Genomic DNA, 15481 nt, shown 5'->3' with positions numbered 1-15481 from the left:
CAACACTCAACAAACGTTTGCTACAACAAATCAATCAATATTAGCTTCTGCTTCATTTCTAGTTTGTTAATATTACAGCAATATATCTTTAAAGAATGATTTTTTTCTCTTTATGTAATCAGGTTCTTCCTCAATAAGTTATTTCTGTCATCCTAAAAAACTGCACGTATTTAGAATGTATAGAAGAAATTGTTAATTTTATTTCCTTAATAATGTGAGTATTGAGAATAAATATGAAATCGCATGCTGTCAGGTCTGCGCCAGAGCTAGTGTTGCAAAATTTTTAGAATTTAGTGAAGAGCAATGAAATTTAAGGATGACAAAGTTTTTACTATTTAAGATAAATATTTCTCCAAACTGTTAGAAACAAGCCCTTAAAATGGCAAGGAAAACAGGCAAGGACTGTATGAAATCTCTGTTAAAGAAGACCTACAAAAATGGAATGAAAACCATTCGGCCTAATCGGCCAAAATTATACTCTTGATTGAATATCGTATTGCACATACAGATTTTGGAAACTTACAATAGATTCTCTGCCAAATGCTTTTTTTCTTTAACTAAAAGGGCGTTAGCCTGGAAGGACTATTAATTTTGTTTTGGCATTTTGCGTTAAATCGCTATAAACGCGTATTACTTTCATATTATTGCCGCCAAATGTTAGAACCCTGTATTATATTTAAAGAAATTCAATAATGAAGAATCTGCATATATGTCTGTTTCTCGTATTGTGATAAAACATCGGTACCTAGAGCCATCAGATTTTGAATAATGTAATCCTTCACTGAGTATGGGCATCTGAAAGCCCTAATTAGGAATTTGTTTTAACGATTTCAAAAAGAGCTATGACAGCACTGTACGGAATAAAAACATTTTTATCTCCTACGCGTGAGACTGTGTATCGGAAATTCTAAATGCTCATTTCAAAATCATTTTGCGATATTCCTGCTATATTGAATTTTACGGTTTAAGTGCAATGAACTTGATGTTTAATAAATAAAGCTAACACACAAAACGTTAAAAAAAACGCTCCTTTGGGCGCAATGTAAAATCTAAAAACTTGCAGGTTCCCCCCCCCTTTCAAGTCTATCTTATAAATTTTACGAGATAATCTTTTTTTCTTTACGAATAGTAAACCAAACTTTCAGTTCCCTGAATTTGATTATAATGGGGTTTGACTGTACTTCCTTATTAATTCTTCAATTACCTTTGATTCCTATTTCCTTGACTAGAAGAGAAACACGCTAATGTGACAATCAAAATCGTAAAAACAATAACAAGTATTTCCTTATTCAAACTAACTTATTGAATACCATCACTCTGAAGGTGAATCAAAAATTTAAATCGGTATTGAGATAATTCAAGAAACTAAGAGATGTGAAAATAAAATAGAAATAATTTTACACCTCAGCTTAGTTCCTGTCATATAACATGCACTTTACATCTATGTCAACCTTCTTATTTACTAGGGTGGAGAGGATGTATTAAGTTATTTCTGTAGCTACGAATACACCATTTGATTTCTGCAATCGTGAATGAAATCCCCCCTCCATTTTCCATCTTTTATTTTTAGAGTTTTCATCATGGATAGACTTGTTTCACTGTTATAGTAATTGCATTATTAAGAAATGCAAAACAATATTTATTGTTTTATTTTTGACTATAATTAGTCTATCAATGCGATGAAGATGGTCCTAAGCGCAATAAATTAACGAATCGTTGAAGCAAGCTTCGGGAAAGTCATTTCTTCTACTGGCAGTAAGCTATTCTGTAACTCATATATTTGTTCTTCCCCCACTGAACTGCATTCTGTGGCGAACCAGTAGGCATACTCTCCGCTCATAAAAATGTAACTACGAGTATTATCCATTGCTTGTAGGTGGAACATGCAAACAGAATAAAGATTATATTTATGCATTTATGAAGTTAGGTAATTTTTGTTAACAGAATGGCAACTAAAACAATTATTTTTAAAAAGCAAATTCCCTCCCTTCCCAGTTTATCAATCTGCTATAAATCTCTTTGCATATGGCATGAAAACATTCATCATACATTTTGAGTTACTCCTGTATTACTAAACATAATTCAGCTTATGAATTAGTCTGCCTGAAGTATGATATTGTATGTTATCTCAATATTGCATTATTTTAAAAGTATACTGTTGCGTGCGTACGTGTTCGTAATAAATTGAATGCAGAAAGAAGTCCGATGAAAGTGATTAAAATTTATTCTTATCACAACAAATAAAACAAAATGCTTAAATTTCCTGAGAGATATTCGTACAATATCTCACACTAGTTATATTTTAAACTACTAAAATATAAATAGAACTCAAATTCAAAAACACAAAGAAAGCTAATCTGTTCTCACCGCGAATTCGCTCAATCAATAACCGCACAAGAATATTCTGGTATTTTCTCGATTTTTCTGAATAGCAAAAGAATACAATTATGAGATATTTATTCATTAAAACGTTAAATGTGCATGCTTCTCTATTTTAATTTTTCTGGCGTAGCTTTCTCTTTAAATAAGTCTCGTGCTACATTGGATGGGAACATAAAACAACTTTAATTACAAATTCTACTAAAAATAACTAAATAAATACCAAAACCATAACAATACATATTATTATATCTAAAAAGTAAAATGTAATTACTTCTGGAATTATAGAAAATATCTGAAGACTTTCATTTAGTGTTATAATTCATATCTTTTTCAGTATGATTATGATGCAAAAGAAAACTTTTTGTAGTTTTTAGCCGATCCCTTTTCATAGAAATATGCAATATCAGGTTTTAATGAAAGTTTCCCGTCACAGCAAATATTGTCTGCGTAAAATGTTACCGTTGGCCTGTTTAATCATACTTTATCAAACGATTTTTGGCATTTGAAAGAAAGATACTTGCTTTAGAACACTGTATTTTTAAATCTGTAAAAATATATTGTTATCATGAAGTATAAGGTGTCTAAAATGGAGATATCACACTACCAGATTAGAACCATCACTTAATTCCAGTTCTGTTGCAAAAAGTCAACTGCAGAATGTCACCAAATCATGTGTACAGTTTTAGGTACTAATGGTTGTATCATGACACTGTGATGGTTTGTTACCGAAAGTTCAAAAACAAGGACTATAACATTCAAGAGCGCTCTAGCCGGCCTACTAAAGTTGATAAGGCCTGCCTACGAGAAGTTGATCAGCTTGCTAAGGAGTTAGACGTTAATGCCATGTCCATTAGTCGCGCAGTGCATCACATGAGCTGACTCAAGCAGATAAGGACAGACGCGCTCGGGCCTGCACTTACCTGCTCGAATATCAACGTAAGGACAAAATTATGGACCGGATCGTCATTTGTGATGCAAAAGCAAAGTTTAAAGGTATAAAAACATTTAGCAGAAATAGCAATAGAAGCTCCCTACTGTGCAGACATTTAAGACAAAAGTTTTAAACTTAACCAATTTATTAACAATATATAGGAAAATAAAAATACAATAAATAAATTTAATCAACACTAGAAACTTAAAGAGTATAACATTATCATTGTCAAATTACACTTAGTTGACTATTAATTAACCCCAAGGGTTTTTCCTTTAAAAAATAGTACATTATTAATGATACAGCAAATATATTACCTGATCTTTGAATACTGGCATTCAATACGCGAAAAACTTATCACAGAACAAAAACTATGCGGTTAATATGAATTTCACTTCACTATAGATCAGTCCACGCTTTTTGGTCAAGAAGGCACCTGAAAAAATTAAACTAAACCTTGAGTGCACTTTAACTGACAAAAGCCGCTCACTGTAGTTACACATGAGAAATCACAGCTTGGAAAAACATCGCCGCTAGTCCTGGAAAAACACTTGTATTGAAGATGCCGCCCACGGCAGTAGCTCACCTTAAAACACAGTTTGTAATTTGACGTTGCTTAACTTTGGAAACAGGATGCCGCCCAGGGCAGTTGACCACCAGGAACCACAACTTGAGATCTATCGCCACCAAACCGTAGAAACAGGATTCTGCCCACGGCAATTGCTCACATCATAGCCGCTTTGCAGAATCCAGGGAAAATCATCTCGGACTGGAACTACGGTACTTATCGCTGGACAGCACACATCGCAATATCGTCTTCCAATGAGGGCTGGAACGGCACACCAAGGAGCAATGAAACAGGAACCAGAAGGAATAAACAATCCGATCCGATCCGAACAGTTATTGCTGGGGTAGTGCGCTAAGCGCTCTGTTTCCAGCTCTTGAAGAGATGCCTGAAGGCACATGACAGTAGTAAGTCTGATGTGATAGAGTTGTGAGAATGAGGTGATGGCAGAAGGGGGGCGAGCAAGATGCCGCAAGCCTAGGAATTAGGCCAGACAAGAAGACGCGTTGCAGATGGAGCAGTGCAAGGTAAAGCAATCATGAGTTATTATGTTGAGATACTGCATAAAGCATAAAACATGACATAACGAATTTGTAAAGAATACAAACTCTCAGAAGCATATGTTTATTAATATAAAGTTACAGTGACAAAAATGCAAATTATAATTAAAGAAGCTTCGATAAAGTAATGAGAAAAGTATTCATAAATGCTATGTACAATATATACAATTATATAGAGGAAGATTCTACTTTATGTAGGAAAGTTCAGATCTCTAGCTAGGTGGGCTGCAAGCGGACGTAACTCTTTATCTTCAGGTAGTGGAATGTAATCAAATACTTTAAATTTTATCATGTGAGGACATGTAACTGCTTTCTGGAAAAATCTGGAGTTTAAACTATGAAGATGCTGTATGACAAATTGAATTTTCAAATCCTTGTGTAATGTCTTATTTGATACAAAATAATATGCATTTGTGATGGTGCGCAGCAGCTTGTTCTTTGTAATTTAGATATATCCCTGTCTTTAATTGATGCCCAGGCAGGGGATGCATACATGAAGATTGGCCGTATAACAGAGAGAAGGAATAAACCAGAGCGACGCGAGATACTTCAACATGAAGTAGACATGATGTCATCTCACAGCAACCAATCAGCTATCGGCACGACTCGGCTTTCCAGATGACGTAACGTCAAGTTTCGTTTTTGTATCTTAATTAGGCTGGAACAGTCCGTTCTTAATGCAAACAGTGGCAGTAAAAAACAAAGTAGAAGTAATTGCTATATCCCTTTAAAATTAGAACTAAACCTTAATTTAAAAGTTAGAATTATTTCAAGGAGGAGAGATGATGCTAAAAAAGCGTTACAATAGGTCATATTTTCAACAACATAATCGAAAGTTCAAGCTTACTTTTATAAAATTGCTCCAACAGTCTGCAAAAAATTAATAAGCTGGATCCAATTTGAAGATTAAGGAACAATGCAATCTGCAACATTAACTGAAATAGGTAATTAGATAATTTTAGCTTAGCTTATACCATCCATTATACATTAAACATGCATGCATAAACGTATGATGCGCATGCGTAAAGGTATTATGCGCATGTGTGAACGCATTATGTGTTGACGCATGCGTAGAAAGTATGTAGCTTTGAGGTCCAGATTATGGGCGCCCGGATTAACGACTTTTGACTGTATACTGAATTGACAAGTGATGGGGGGATGCCTGAAGGAATAATCACAATTACATTATCATCTTATGTTTTCTTTGAACATTTACTTAACCTTTTACCCCTAAACTTTTATAGACAAACAAAAAAATCTTATGTGTACACCACATGACATCCTTGTACGGAATATTAAATTATACGCACTTTTTCTTGCATTTCATTTCAACTTATTGGATCGAATTAAATCTACTTCGTCAATAGCGCATAAACCACAATAGAATAAATGCACTCTTTAAAATTCACTTTATTTGTTTACCATAGTGATGCTCTGGTACTAGGTTCACTTAACAGCTTTATATTTCATTCATTTTATAACTTGGAATGCACAAAATTTATATCATCCGAAGAATTATATAATCCTTGCCACATGTTCTATTCAAATACTATAATAAATCTAAACCGATGTATAAAAGAAATTAAACAAACAAAAAAAGAAAGAAACAGTTTTTCACAGACGGTTTAGCATTTCTCATTCAGTTACTTCAGTTCTCACTTTGCAACAAGGCAAAAATACATAAAAACTCAATATATATATATATTAAAAATTATGAAGTAAATTTTAAACACTTATTTCCTCGATTAAATTCCAGAATGGATTAAAAATGACTTAATTCACAATAATAAATGAAGTCATCTTTGTTGTTGCAAAGCTTAGTTTCTCAAGATTTGCAACAAATCCACTATTCTGCTAAGTTTCAAATGTAAATTCTACAAATATTTCTTTGATAATTCTACAAATATTGCATGCAATTTACTAAAGGCATAAAAACCTTAAACAGAAGATAAGAAGAACATAATTCAATCATTTTTGAAGCAAAAGATGTGTAATTTACGAACATATAAGAGTACAGAAACTGAGCTCACTTAGCCAAGTACGGAATGGATACATGTATTTATATACTTTCAGTGCGTCCAGTTGCAACCAAAATATGAGGTGCACATCTACATGTTATAGCAGTTCTACATGCAAAATTTCAACATTCTGAGGCTACTCATTTTTTAGTTATGTGAGATACGTACACACAGACACCATGAAAAATTCTCTTCAGAATTCATTTTAAATCAGTTCTATAATTTTTTTTTGGGGGGAAAAGAGTCCTTTATTCTGTCCTTACATACAGATGTTACACAAAAACATCGTTAAATTGTATTTGATATGCTTGACACATAATGGATGTTTTCGTTGAAATATGATAGCCGAAATTTTCCATGATTATAGTACTTCCTTTTTACTTCGTACAAGGAAATAAAAGGTCTCCAAATACTGTATATTCTGGTATATAATGTGCACCTGTAATTTCATACTACATTTATTAATTTTTAGGTATATTTGCCATGTAATGCACACCCTTTTTTATACAAAGTAACCTGAAAGGTATATGTGCAATGATCTTATCTTTTGAAGTTATTCATTTGAAGATTTTCTCTACCCATTCGAATAGTGGTGACAGATGATAAGGGGAACAATGCGTATGTGAGGAGGAATGCTTGGGGGAACAAATAATTCTGCAAAGAGTGTGGGTCATATTCAATGCACGTGTGCACAAGAATGTTATACCAGGATTTCGAGAAAAGAAAGAAATAATTTTGGATATGAATGTACTTTCAACCTAAATGAATTCAGGGAATTAGAGGTCTGATTTTTTTTTTTTCTGTAATCATTTGAAGTGAACATCGAAGGCTTTAGTAAATTGCATTTTCTTTAACTTAAATGCAGTTGATTTAGTGTTCCTCTTAGTAGTAAATATGGCTGCTGCCAAACAAAACAAACATAGTTCTGGTTTTAAATGCGAGTTCATTCATTTTGCAAAAGAAATGGAAATGTAGCAGTAGGGTTTGGTATTGGCGAGAGCTCCATATGCGAGTGCAAGAAAAATGATATCACTATAATTAATTTGCCAAAGAATGAATGTGCTTTGTGAAGGAAGGAACAACAAAATGGCCTATCCTAGAAGAATAGTTTATCCTTGCTATCTTACGAGATTATCACATGTAATAATGCATAGGGTTATTCCGAGCAACGAGCTTCTCCAACCACTGAAGAGTTCCTATCCAAAACAGTTTCTCTGAAACTGATGTCCAGACTAGCTGTACAGGACATTTTGCATTACAGATGAAAATATTTTGCTTGAAGCTTTGTCTCTGATAGGTTTTCTACAAAGAACTGGTTTTATGTAAGTCAACTAATTACATATTCTGAAAGTTAAAACTCTGTGAAATGCTTCTTCAGCATGCTTTTCAAAGCATGTAGTAGATGTCATACTGGTTTTAAATAAGCAAGACTACGTGGAAGATTAACTCCATCACCTTGAATATATTTTTGTAATATCAAATATTTAATAGGCCTCAAATACTGCATTTGCTATAATTACAATCATTAATACATTATATACTAAAAAGCAGTCATGTAATATTTTATTTATGTAGGGATTTATCAATGTAGGCTTTTATCCATTTGGATATTTCTCATGTTGGCAATAACTGTGCGGTTTCTTCTGTGGGCTTTAGTCAGAGAATCACCTAAAAGGTATTGTAGCATTGTAAAATTGATTGTGACTACTGATTATTAATGCTGCAATGGAAATTAATATATAAGGTGTAATTTTGCTGTTTATCAGATAAATATATTTGACAGATGATTTCGGGATATTATATTCTTTGATACTGAGAATTATAAATGAATATTTTTATTGCATTAAACTGAAACTTTACTATAGCCAGTGTCTGAAATAATTATTATTAGATAACTAGCATTATATTGTACTTTGAATTTCAAGAAATAACTTATAATTTTTAAATGCTTATATATTTAATAAAAATTTTTTTACCTTAGGTGATATTTTAGAACTAGGTGCTCAGTGGAGCATAAAAAATAAAAACATCCCTGCCTTTGAAAGATATATGGCTCAACTGAAATGCTACTATCTGGATTACCAGTAAGATATTTTTTTCTTTCTTTATTGATTAATTTTATGGGTTAGAAATTCAAACTATGTAAACATTATTGAAAATCATGGCATTGGGAAACTATTTTTTAGCAGTAACGAACTAAAAGAAAAATAAAATCACTTTTAAATTATAATAGTTTTGCTTTGAAAATAAGTATCTGTTTTCATTTGGATTTCTCCTGTGGGAAATTGTAGGAGTCTTGAAGTTAATTTAAACTTTTGAAATTTCAGAATAATTCCTGAAAACTGTAGAAGCAATAAGAGATTATACATTCTCATTTTAAGGCCAGAAGTTTAGAGTATTGTAATAAACTGACAAAAACAAGCAGTCTATTTAATTCTATTTAATTTATTGAACATTCTAGCCTATGTGCAAATAAAGGGTCTCGCTGGGAAAAGGATCAGGTAAACCAACAAATATTTTGATGCAGGGTGTAGTTCCTGCATAAAGGCAAACAGCCTTGTTGCCTCTCCTGGCCATAGCTGGCTATTCTAAGCAGATTGCTCTCAACTTAAGTAGTGAAAAATCCAGCTACCAGCTGTCCGATCTTTCTGCAGAGATAAGAATGCTCTTGACAGAGCAAACAAACTGTCCTCTGGGTCTGCATTCATGTTTTGTTCAAGATTTCTGCATTCTCATTCGCGCAAAAAATTTTCAGAACACCTGATTGTTTGCAGGTATAATATTTCACAAGCCTGGGAAAATTTCCATGAGAATTCTTTGGCTCCAACTTGGTACTCAACACCAGGGTAGTTAGTGACAAGCAGTTGATGTAGTACAATATGCGTCGAAAATTTAAATGAAAATCTCCTTAGTTTTCCTCAGAAATGAAACAAATGGACCCCATAACACAAAGCAGAGACTTGAAAACAGTACATACTTAAGATTACTTTCTGCTTTGCCAAGAATTCCTAAGGTGTCATAAAAAAAACTTTTTTGAGAATTTCGGAATGGTCTTTAGAAAATAGGTAATGACGTTACAGTTATATTCCTTCCTCGAGTTGAGACACAGGAAAAGTTCATCTCACAACTGCAATAGTTCAGGGGGAAAAAAACTCTCAGGAGATAGTGACCTCTGTCCTTTAAGTAATTTCCTCAAAGAACACTTGTAGAGGGATGTAGTTGCATTCAATAATAATAATAATAATAATGCCATTAATTGACAGTTTACATGTAAGTCTTACTATTAGAGGTAAGAAAGAACTTAGCAAATTTCAATAAAATACATATACATCACAATATGTTTAAAAGAAGAATAACTTATGTACTATTCTGATATAACAATTACACAGCATACAAATATATATTCAGTAAAGGAATGGGAACAATCACATTATAACTCATATTGTGGCCTGTTTTGAGATGCCTTCAGCCTCTCATCATTTTATTCAGCTTGCCTGGGCGGTACATATACTCAAAGTTTTAAAGCTGAAACACTATATTATAAAAACTGAGAAACACAATAAATCCTGCATATTTCTAATATGACCAGGACACAAAAAGCAAATATGAAATATTGCAATTACAGAGCTGAAAGCAATTTCTTGGCTCTTATTAGATCTAATTCAGGTGTAACCTCAATCTATTGGTCATGTCTTCACACCTCCGTGCCTTTGTTATATGTAGGGTTTTGTCAGCCATTGTTAAATCTTTTATTCTTGTCTTGGAAACTGCTTTGCCAATTATCTGTTCAATTTCGATGTTCAGTTTTCAATTTCAGGATAATCCACCTTGAAAGAAACCACTCCAAGGTTTTTCCTGTGCGAGTTTCCTTCTTAACTTTTTTTCGAGGGTCCTTATAGACTGGCATCCTTTTCTTAGCAAAATTTTCCCCCTTTTTAATTTTTTTAAAAAAAAAGCCCCCCTAATGAAGTCTTTAGTCTAATGAAGCACATTCATGTTGTGGGTTAATGACTTCTTTTGTCATCACGATTTGTCTGAATGGTGCAGACACTTCACTTTTTCTTTGCCTCAAGCATTAGTTAACTCAGTAGGGAAGCTTCCCATTTTCATTTGTGTGAATTCCTTGATTTTTGTCTTCGCTTTTTACTTTCTTGTACGAAGTAAAAAGGAAGTATTGTAATCGCGATAAAGATGTTTCAGACATCATATTTCAATGCAAATATCCATTTTCACTGCTATCGAATGCAATTTAATGATGATTTTGCTTGACATCTGTATCTAAGGACAGAATAAAGGACTCTTTTACCCCAAAAAAATTGTAAAACTAATTTAAAAGGAATTCTGAAAAGAATTTTTCGTAGCGTCTGTGCATACGTATGTATCTCGTATAACTCAAAAATGAGTAGTGTCAGAATGCTAAAATTTTGTATATAGGACTGCTATAACATGTAGATGTGCACCTCGTATTTTGGTTGCAATCAGCCGCACCAGAAAGTATATAAATATATGTATATATATATCTCTAATCTGTTACTTGGCTCTCAGTTTCTTTATTCTTATATGTTTGTAAATAGTGCATTTTTTGCTTTAAAAATGATTAAATTACGCTGTTCTTATCTTCTGGTTAAGGTTTTTACGCCTTTAGTAAATCTGTATGCAATATTTTTAGAATTATCAACAATTTAAAAGTTGTTTAAGTGCCGCTAAGCCTAATAATTTTTGGCATGTCGGCCTTGCTTGTTTACATTTGAAACAACAGGATAGTAGTAGATTTGTTGCCAATCTAGAGAAAGTAAGCTTCGCAATAACAAAGATAATGCCTTCCTTTATTATTCTGAATTAAATCATGCTTTATCCATTCTGGAATTTATTCAAGGAAATAAGTGTTTAAGATTTACTTCATAATTTTCAGTACAGTCATTTTGAGTTTTTATGTATTTTTGTCTTGTGGCGAAGTTAGAACTGAAATAATTGAATGAGAAATACTGAATTGTCTGTGAAAAACTTTTTTTTTTTTTGGTTGTTGTTGTTGTTCTTTGATTAATTTTCTTTTATACATCATTTTAGATTTATTATAGTTTTTGAATAGAACATGTGGCAACAATTAGATAATTAAGATGGTACAAATTTTGTACATTCTGAGTTAAAAAATTATTGAAATGTAGCGCTGTTAAGTCAACCTAGGGCCAGGGTGTCGCTATAGTAAACAAATACAGTGAATTTTAAAGCATGCATTTATTCTATTGCGGTTGATGCGCTATGGACAAGTAGATTTAATGGTAAACAAATATACTGAATTTTAAAGAGTGTGTTTATTCTATTGTGATTTATGCACTATTGATTAATTCAATTCAATTCAATAAGTTTAAATGAAATGCAAGAAAAAATGCGTGTAATTTATTATTCCGTACAAGGAAGTCGTGTGGTGCACACATCAGATTTTTTTTTTTTTTGTATGGGTTAAAGCTTCGTCCCATCTTCACATGTGTGGAAACTACATCATCATCTTTATCAAGGAGCATTTTATTGTGCTCGATTATCTGAGCTGTTTTATTACCCAACAAATAGTATTCCTGATTTATGGCTTGGCTAATTACTGCTGCTTTGGTAAATTACCTTCCCAAAACTCTTTTGAGTTTTATATGTGCAAGAAGCAACTGAATCAGTTGCTAATCCAAGAGTTGCTTGATCAAGATGAGATTTCATTTCTGATGTTTTGTGATACCTTCCTATTAAGTCAATAGTACTGTATGTCTAAGCATAGAACTGTACAATACTGTATGTCTAAGCATAGTCTTCTGATCATTCGCTTTCACAGTGCTAAAATATGGATTAAGCTGTATGTTGGGGTACCCAAAATATCTAAATTATTTATGACTTCATTAGTGTATGCCGCGGCTTTTAACCCTGGGTGTTTTGGGGTGCATTTATAGCATCTAGGTGCTCTCCATTTTTTGAAGACATTCTACTTCCACTTTTTTGGAAGTCTTCTCTTTTGAAACCTAGTCATCAGGATATATTCGATCTGCAAAGTCCTCTTTCTTTAAAGTTGGAGTTCTGCTCAGTGCTTTTAACAAAACATCTTGGCTTTTTATGGACCTTCATACTGTTTCATATTCGTCTAATTTCTTGAGTAGTTCCGCAGAAGATATTTATTATGTTTGGACATTCATCCACAAAATATTCGCAAATATTGCGATTTATGTAACATTTTAGATCCATCAACATTAAGTCTTTCAGCGAATCAAAAATCTCGTACTTCCATCTGTTCAACCACTCATACAGATAATTTCTTATCTCGAAAGCAAAATTTTTATATAGACTACCTGCACAATGCTGGTGTTGAACAATTTTGACACGAAAAGCCTCTTTGAGCTGAATCTTTATATCTCTGGATTAAGTTTCATAGATCTCGGAATATTATTCTGAGAGTTTTATTTGCCATTATTGGAGTTAATCTTCTGAAATAATTCTAATTTGGACTTCCTCCCTCTTGTGGCTTCTTCAAGCGTACGTCATTTAATCCGAGTTTCAATAATCAACTCTAGCATTGCCTCAACAAATTTTTCATCATATTGAGGATTCTCTATAATGAGGTTTTTAAGGTCTTGTATTTTTGCATTAGGGAAGCCTCTAAACCTAGTTCTTCAGACAGATTTATAAGATTTTGTTTCCTACCCTTCCTAACATATGGCATTTTGCAAATTCCAAAAATTTTAGAATCATACAATAAAATACAAAATAATAGAGTTTTATAAAGCTATCCATTTGTGTACTCTGGGGATTTTCACATGTCAGAAGTTATGAGAATAACACAAAATAACAATGCAGTTTATGGGATGCATGGCAAAATACATGTGATTAGCAGAAAATTTAAAGAAATTAACTAATTCTTAATTAATCTATTTCAGCTCAAACAGATGACAATGCTAAACATATAAATCTGGCATAGCAATTTTACATAACAAAATAAATATTGTCTCTGCAAAGATTAATGCCCAAATTGATTTAGCCCATTTAGCAGAGAAGCAGATACACATCTTCTCCACCCCCTTCCAGAAAGCACTTTACTATCACAGTTGTCCTGAGGAAGACTACTCTTTTTTCATTTCATCTTTCACTCAACACAAATGACTGTGCAGTAGCTCTTTTTTTTTTTTTTTTTTTTTTTTTTTTGTAAATGCATTTTTTACAAAACCAAGTACTAATACTTAATACATTCACTGTTGTTGGAAGAAGGGGGAATCTTTCCTTTGCATATTTCCGCAGGTACTTCCAGACACAGTGTTGGTTGGAATTCCACATGAAAACCGGAGATGTCTCGCTCATTTGATCCCATTCAGCTGCCACTGAATTGCCCATAGTCTAACTAGCTGTAGCAAGTTGATACAAATAAGTAGAGTAGCCTATTTCATTTATTGAACATTCTAGGCTATGTGCAAATGATTTACAAGATAAGTCGTTATCGAAAAAGGAAGGAAAGCAAACAGATTATGTATAAAGTCTGCAAAGTTCCTGTTTGTCAGTTGGAGAGTAAAGTTCTTTGGGAGTTTTTCATTTTGGTGCAGAGTGGAGTTCCTGTGTAAAGCAAACAGCATTGTTGCCTCTTCTGGCTGTTCTAAGCAGGTTGCTGTCAAGTTAGGTAGTGAAAAAGGCCAACTACCACCAATTTGATCCCTCTGCAGAGATAAGAATGGTCTTGACAGAGTGAACAAGAAATGGCTTTTGACAGAGCTGCAAAACACAAGAGAGAAGGTTTCACTGTTTCTATTAAAAACGCTTCTCTGGTGTTGCATTCACTGTTTTTGTTCAAGATTTCATGGGCATGTCAAAATGACTTCTGCATTCTCATTTGCCTGGAAATTTTTCAGAGCATTCTTGAATGTTTGCAGGTGTGATGCTCACAAGATGGAAAATTTCCATGAAAATTCTCTGACTCCGACTTGGTACTCAAAAACAGGGTGGTCGGTGATAGGCAGTTCATGTATTACAATTTACCTGTACACAGATGTATTGGAAATCTGAATGAAGATTTAAGTTCTAGTTTAAACAGATGTGTGGGAATTTTGAATGAAGGACTCCTAAGTTCCATTTTTTTCCCCAGAAATGAAACGTTCTTTTTGGACCACCATAAAAGTAAACAAGGATTTGAGAACAGTACAGGTCTCGTTCATCTTTTTCAAGAATTGATAAGTGGTCATAAAAAAAAAGACAAGAATCTTGGATTGGTCATTAAAAATTAGCTGATGGCCTTACAGTACTCAGTCAAAAAAAGAGGGCTGGTAAAAATTTGTTTTAATCAGGTATGTGGTACAAATACTTAGTACAAATAGTTAAACGGAAATAAAATAAGAATTAGAGACAACTTCTGAAAGCAGTAATGGCTATAATGGAACTTAAAGCTCCACACAGCGCACTAGGATTTTAGTAATCTGCATAAGTTTTAAGAGCCTAATTTGTTTTAAATGTTTTTTTAAAATCATTTTGAATTCCATCAGATATGCTGAGCATTCATTTGATTTTAAAAATGAGTATCAATTTCAATATGTTTTTAATTGATTCACCTATTATTTGTGTCTGTATTGTCTGTGTCTTTTAGTTTAATTTGAGTTTATGGATTATTTATGAAACTATATTAGCCAATGAACTTGCATCATCATATATCAAAATGCTTTCCATGAACTTTAACTTAGCTTACTCTTAGTGTTTGTCATAAATTTTTAAACTATTTCTTGGTAAGCTATGTAACTCATATTTTGCACAAACACTGTTTATAGATGACAATACAATATGGTGAAGCAAGTTCTTCAAAATTTAAGATTTTTTAAAATTTAATATTGAAATGATTTTTTGCACATATCTTCTTTTAACAAATAAGCTAAATATTTCAGAATTTTGTTGTTTCACCATCAGATAGAATGGGTAAAATTCTTTTAAATGAAATTTCTGATTGCTTTGTGAATTTTTGAAAATTGCTCGATTTTTCTGACCATCTCATGTGTATCATTTAAAAATCTCAACATCT

At 32.9% G+C, this 15481-nt stretch overlaps 1 protein-coding gene across 2 annotated transcripts in view; it reads left to right on the top strand.

The window, feature by feature from the left end:
- Positions 1 to 15481, top strand: part of Rpn12 (regulatory particle non-ATPase 12) — a 41231-nt gene that overhangs the window by 18101 nt on the left and 7649 nt on the right. For both annotated transcript variants that reach the window (XM_035368056.2, XM_035368058.2), the window contains exon 3: positions 8438 to 8540. In XM_035368056.2, the coding sequence (XP_035223947.1) occupies positions 8438 to 8540 (103 nt within the window). The remainder of the gene's footprint in view (positions 1 to 8437; positions 8541 to 15481) is intronic.

The sequence above is a fragment of the Stegodyphus dumicola genome, chromosome 1 (assembly GCF_044657685.1).
Source record: "Stegodyphus dumicola isolate Sdum_Otavi_A_Nest chromosome 1, ASM4465768v1".
Lineage (NCBI taxonomy): Eukaryota > Metazoa > Arthropoda > Arachnida > Araneae > Eresidae > Stegodyphus > Stegodyphus dumicola.
The sequence above is the reverse complement of the archived record's forward strand: the minus strand, read 5'-3'. Positions and strand labels throughout refer to the sequence as shown.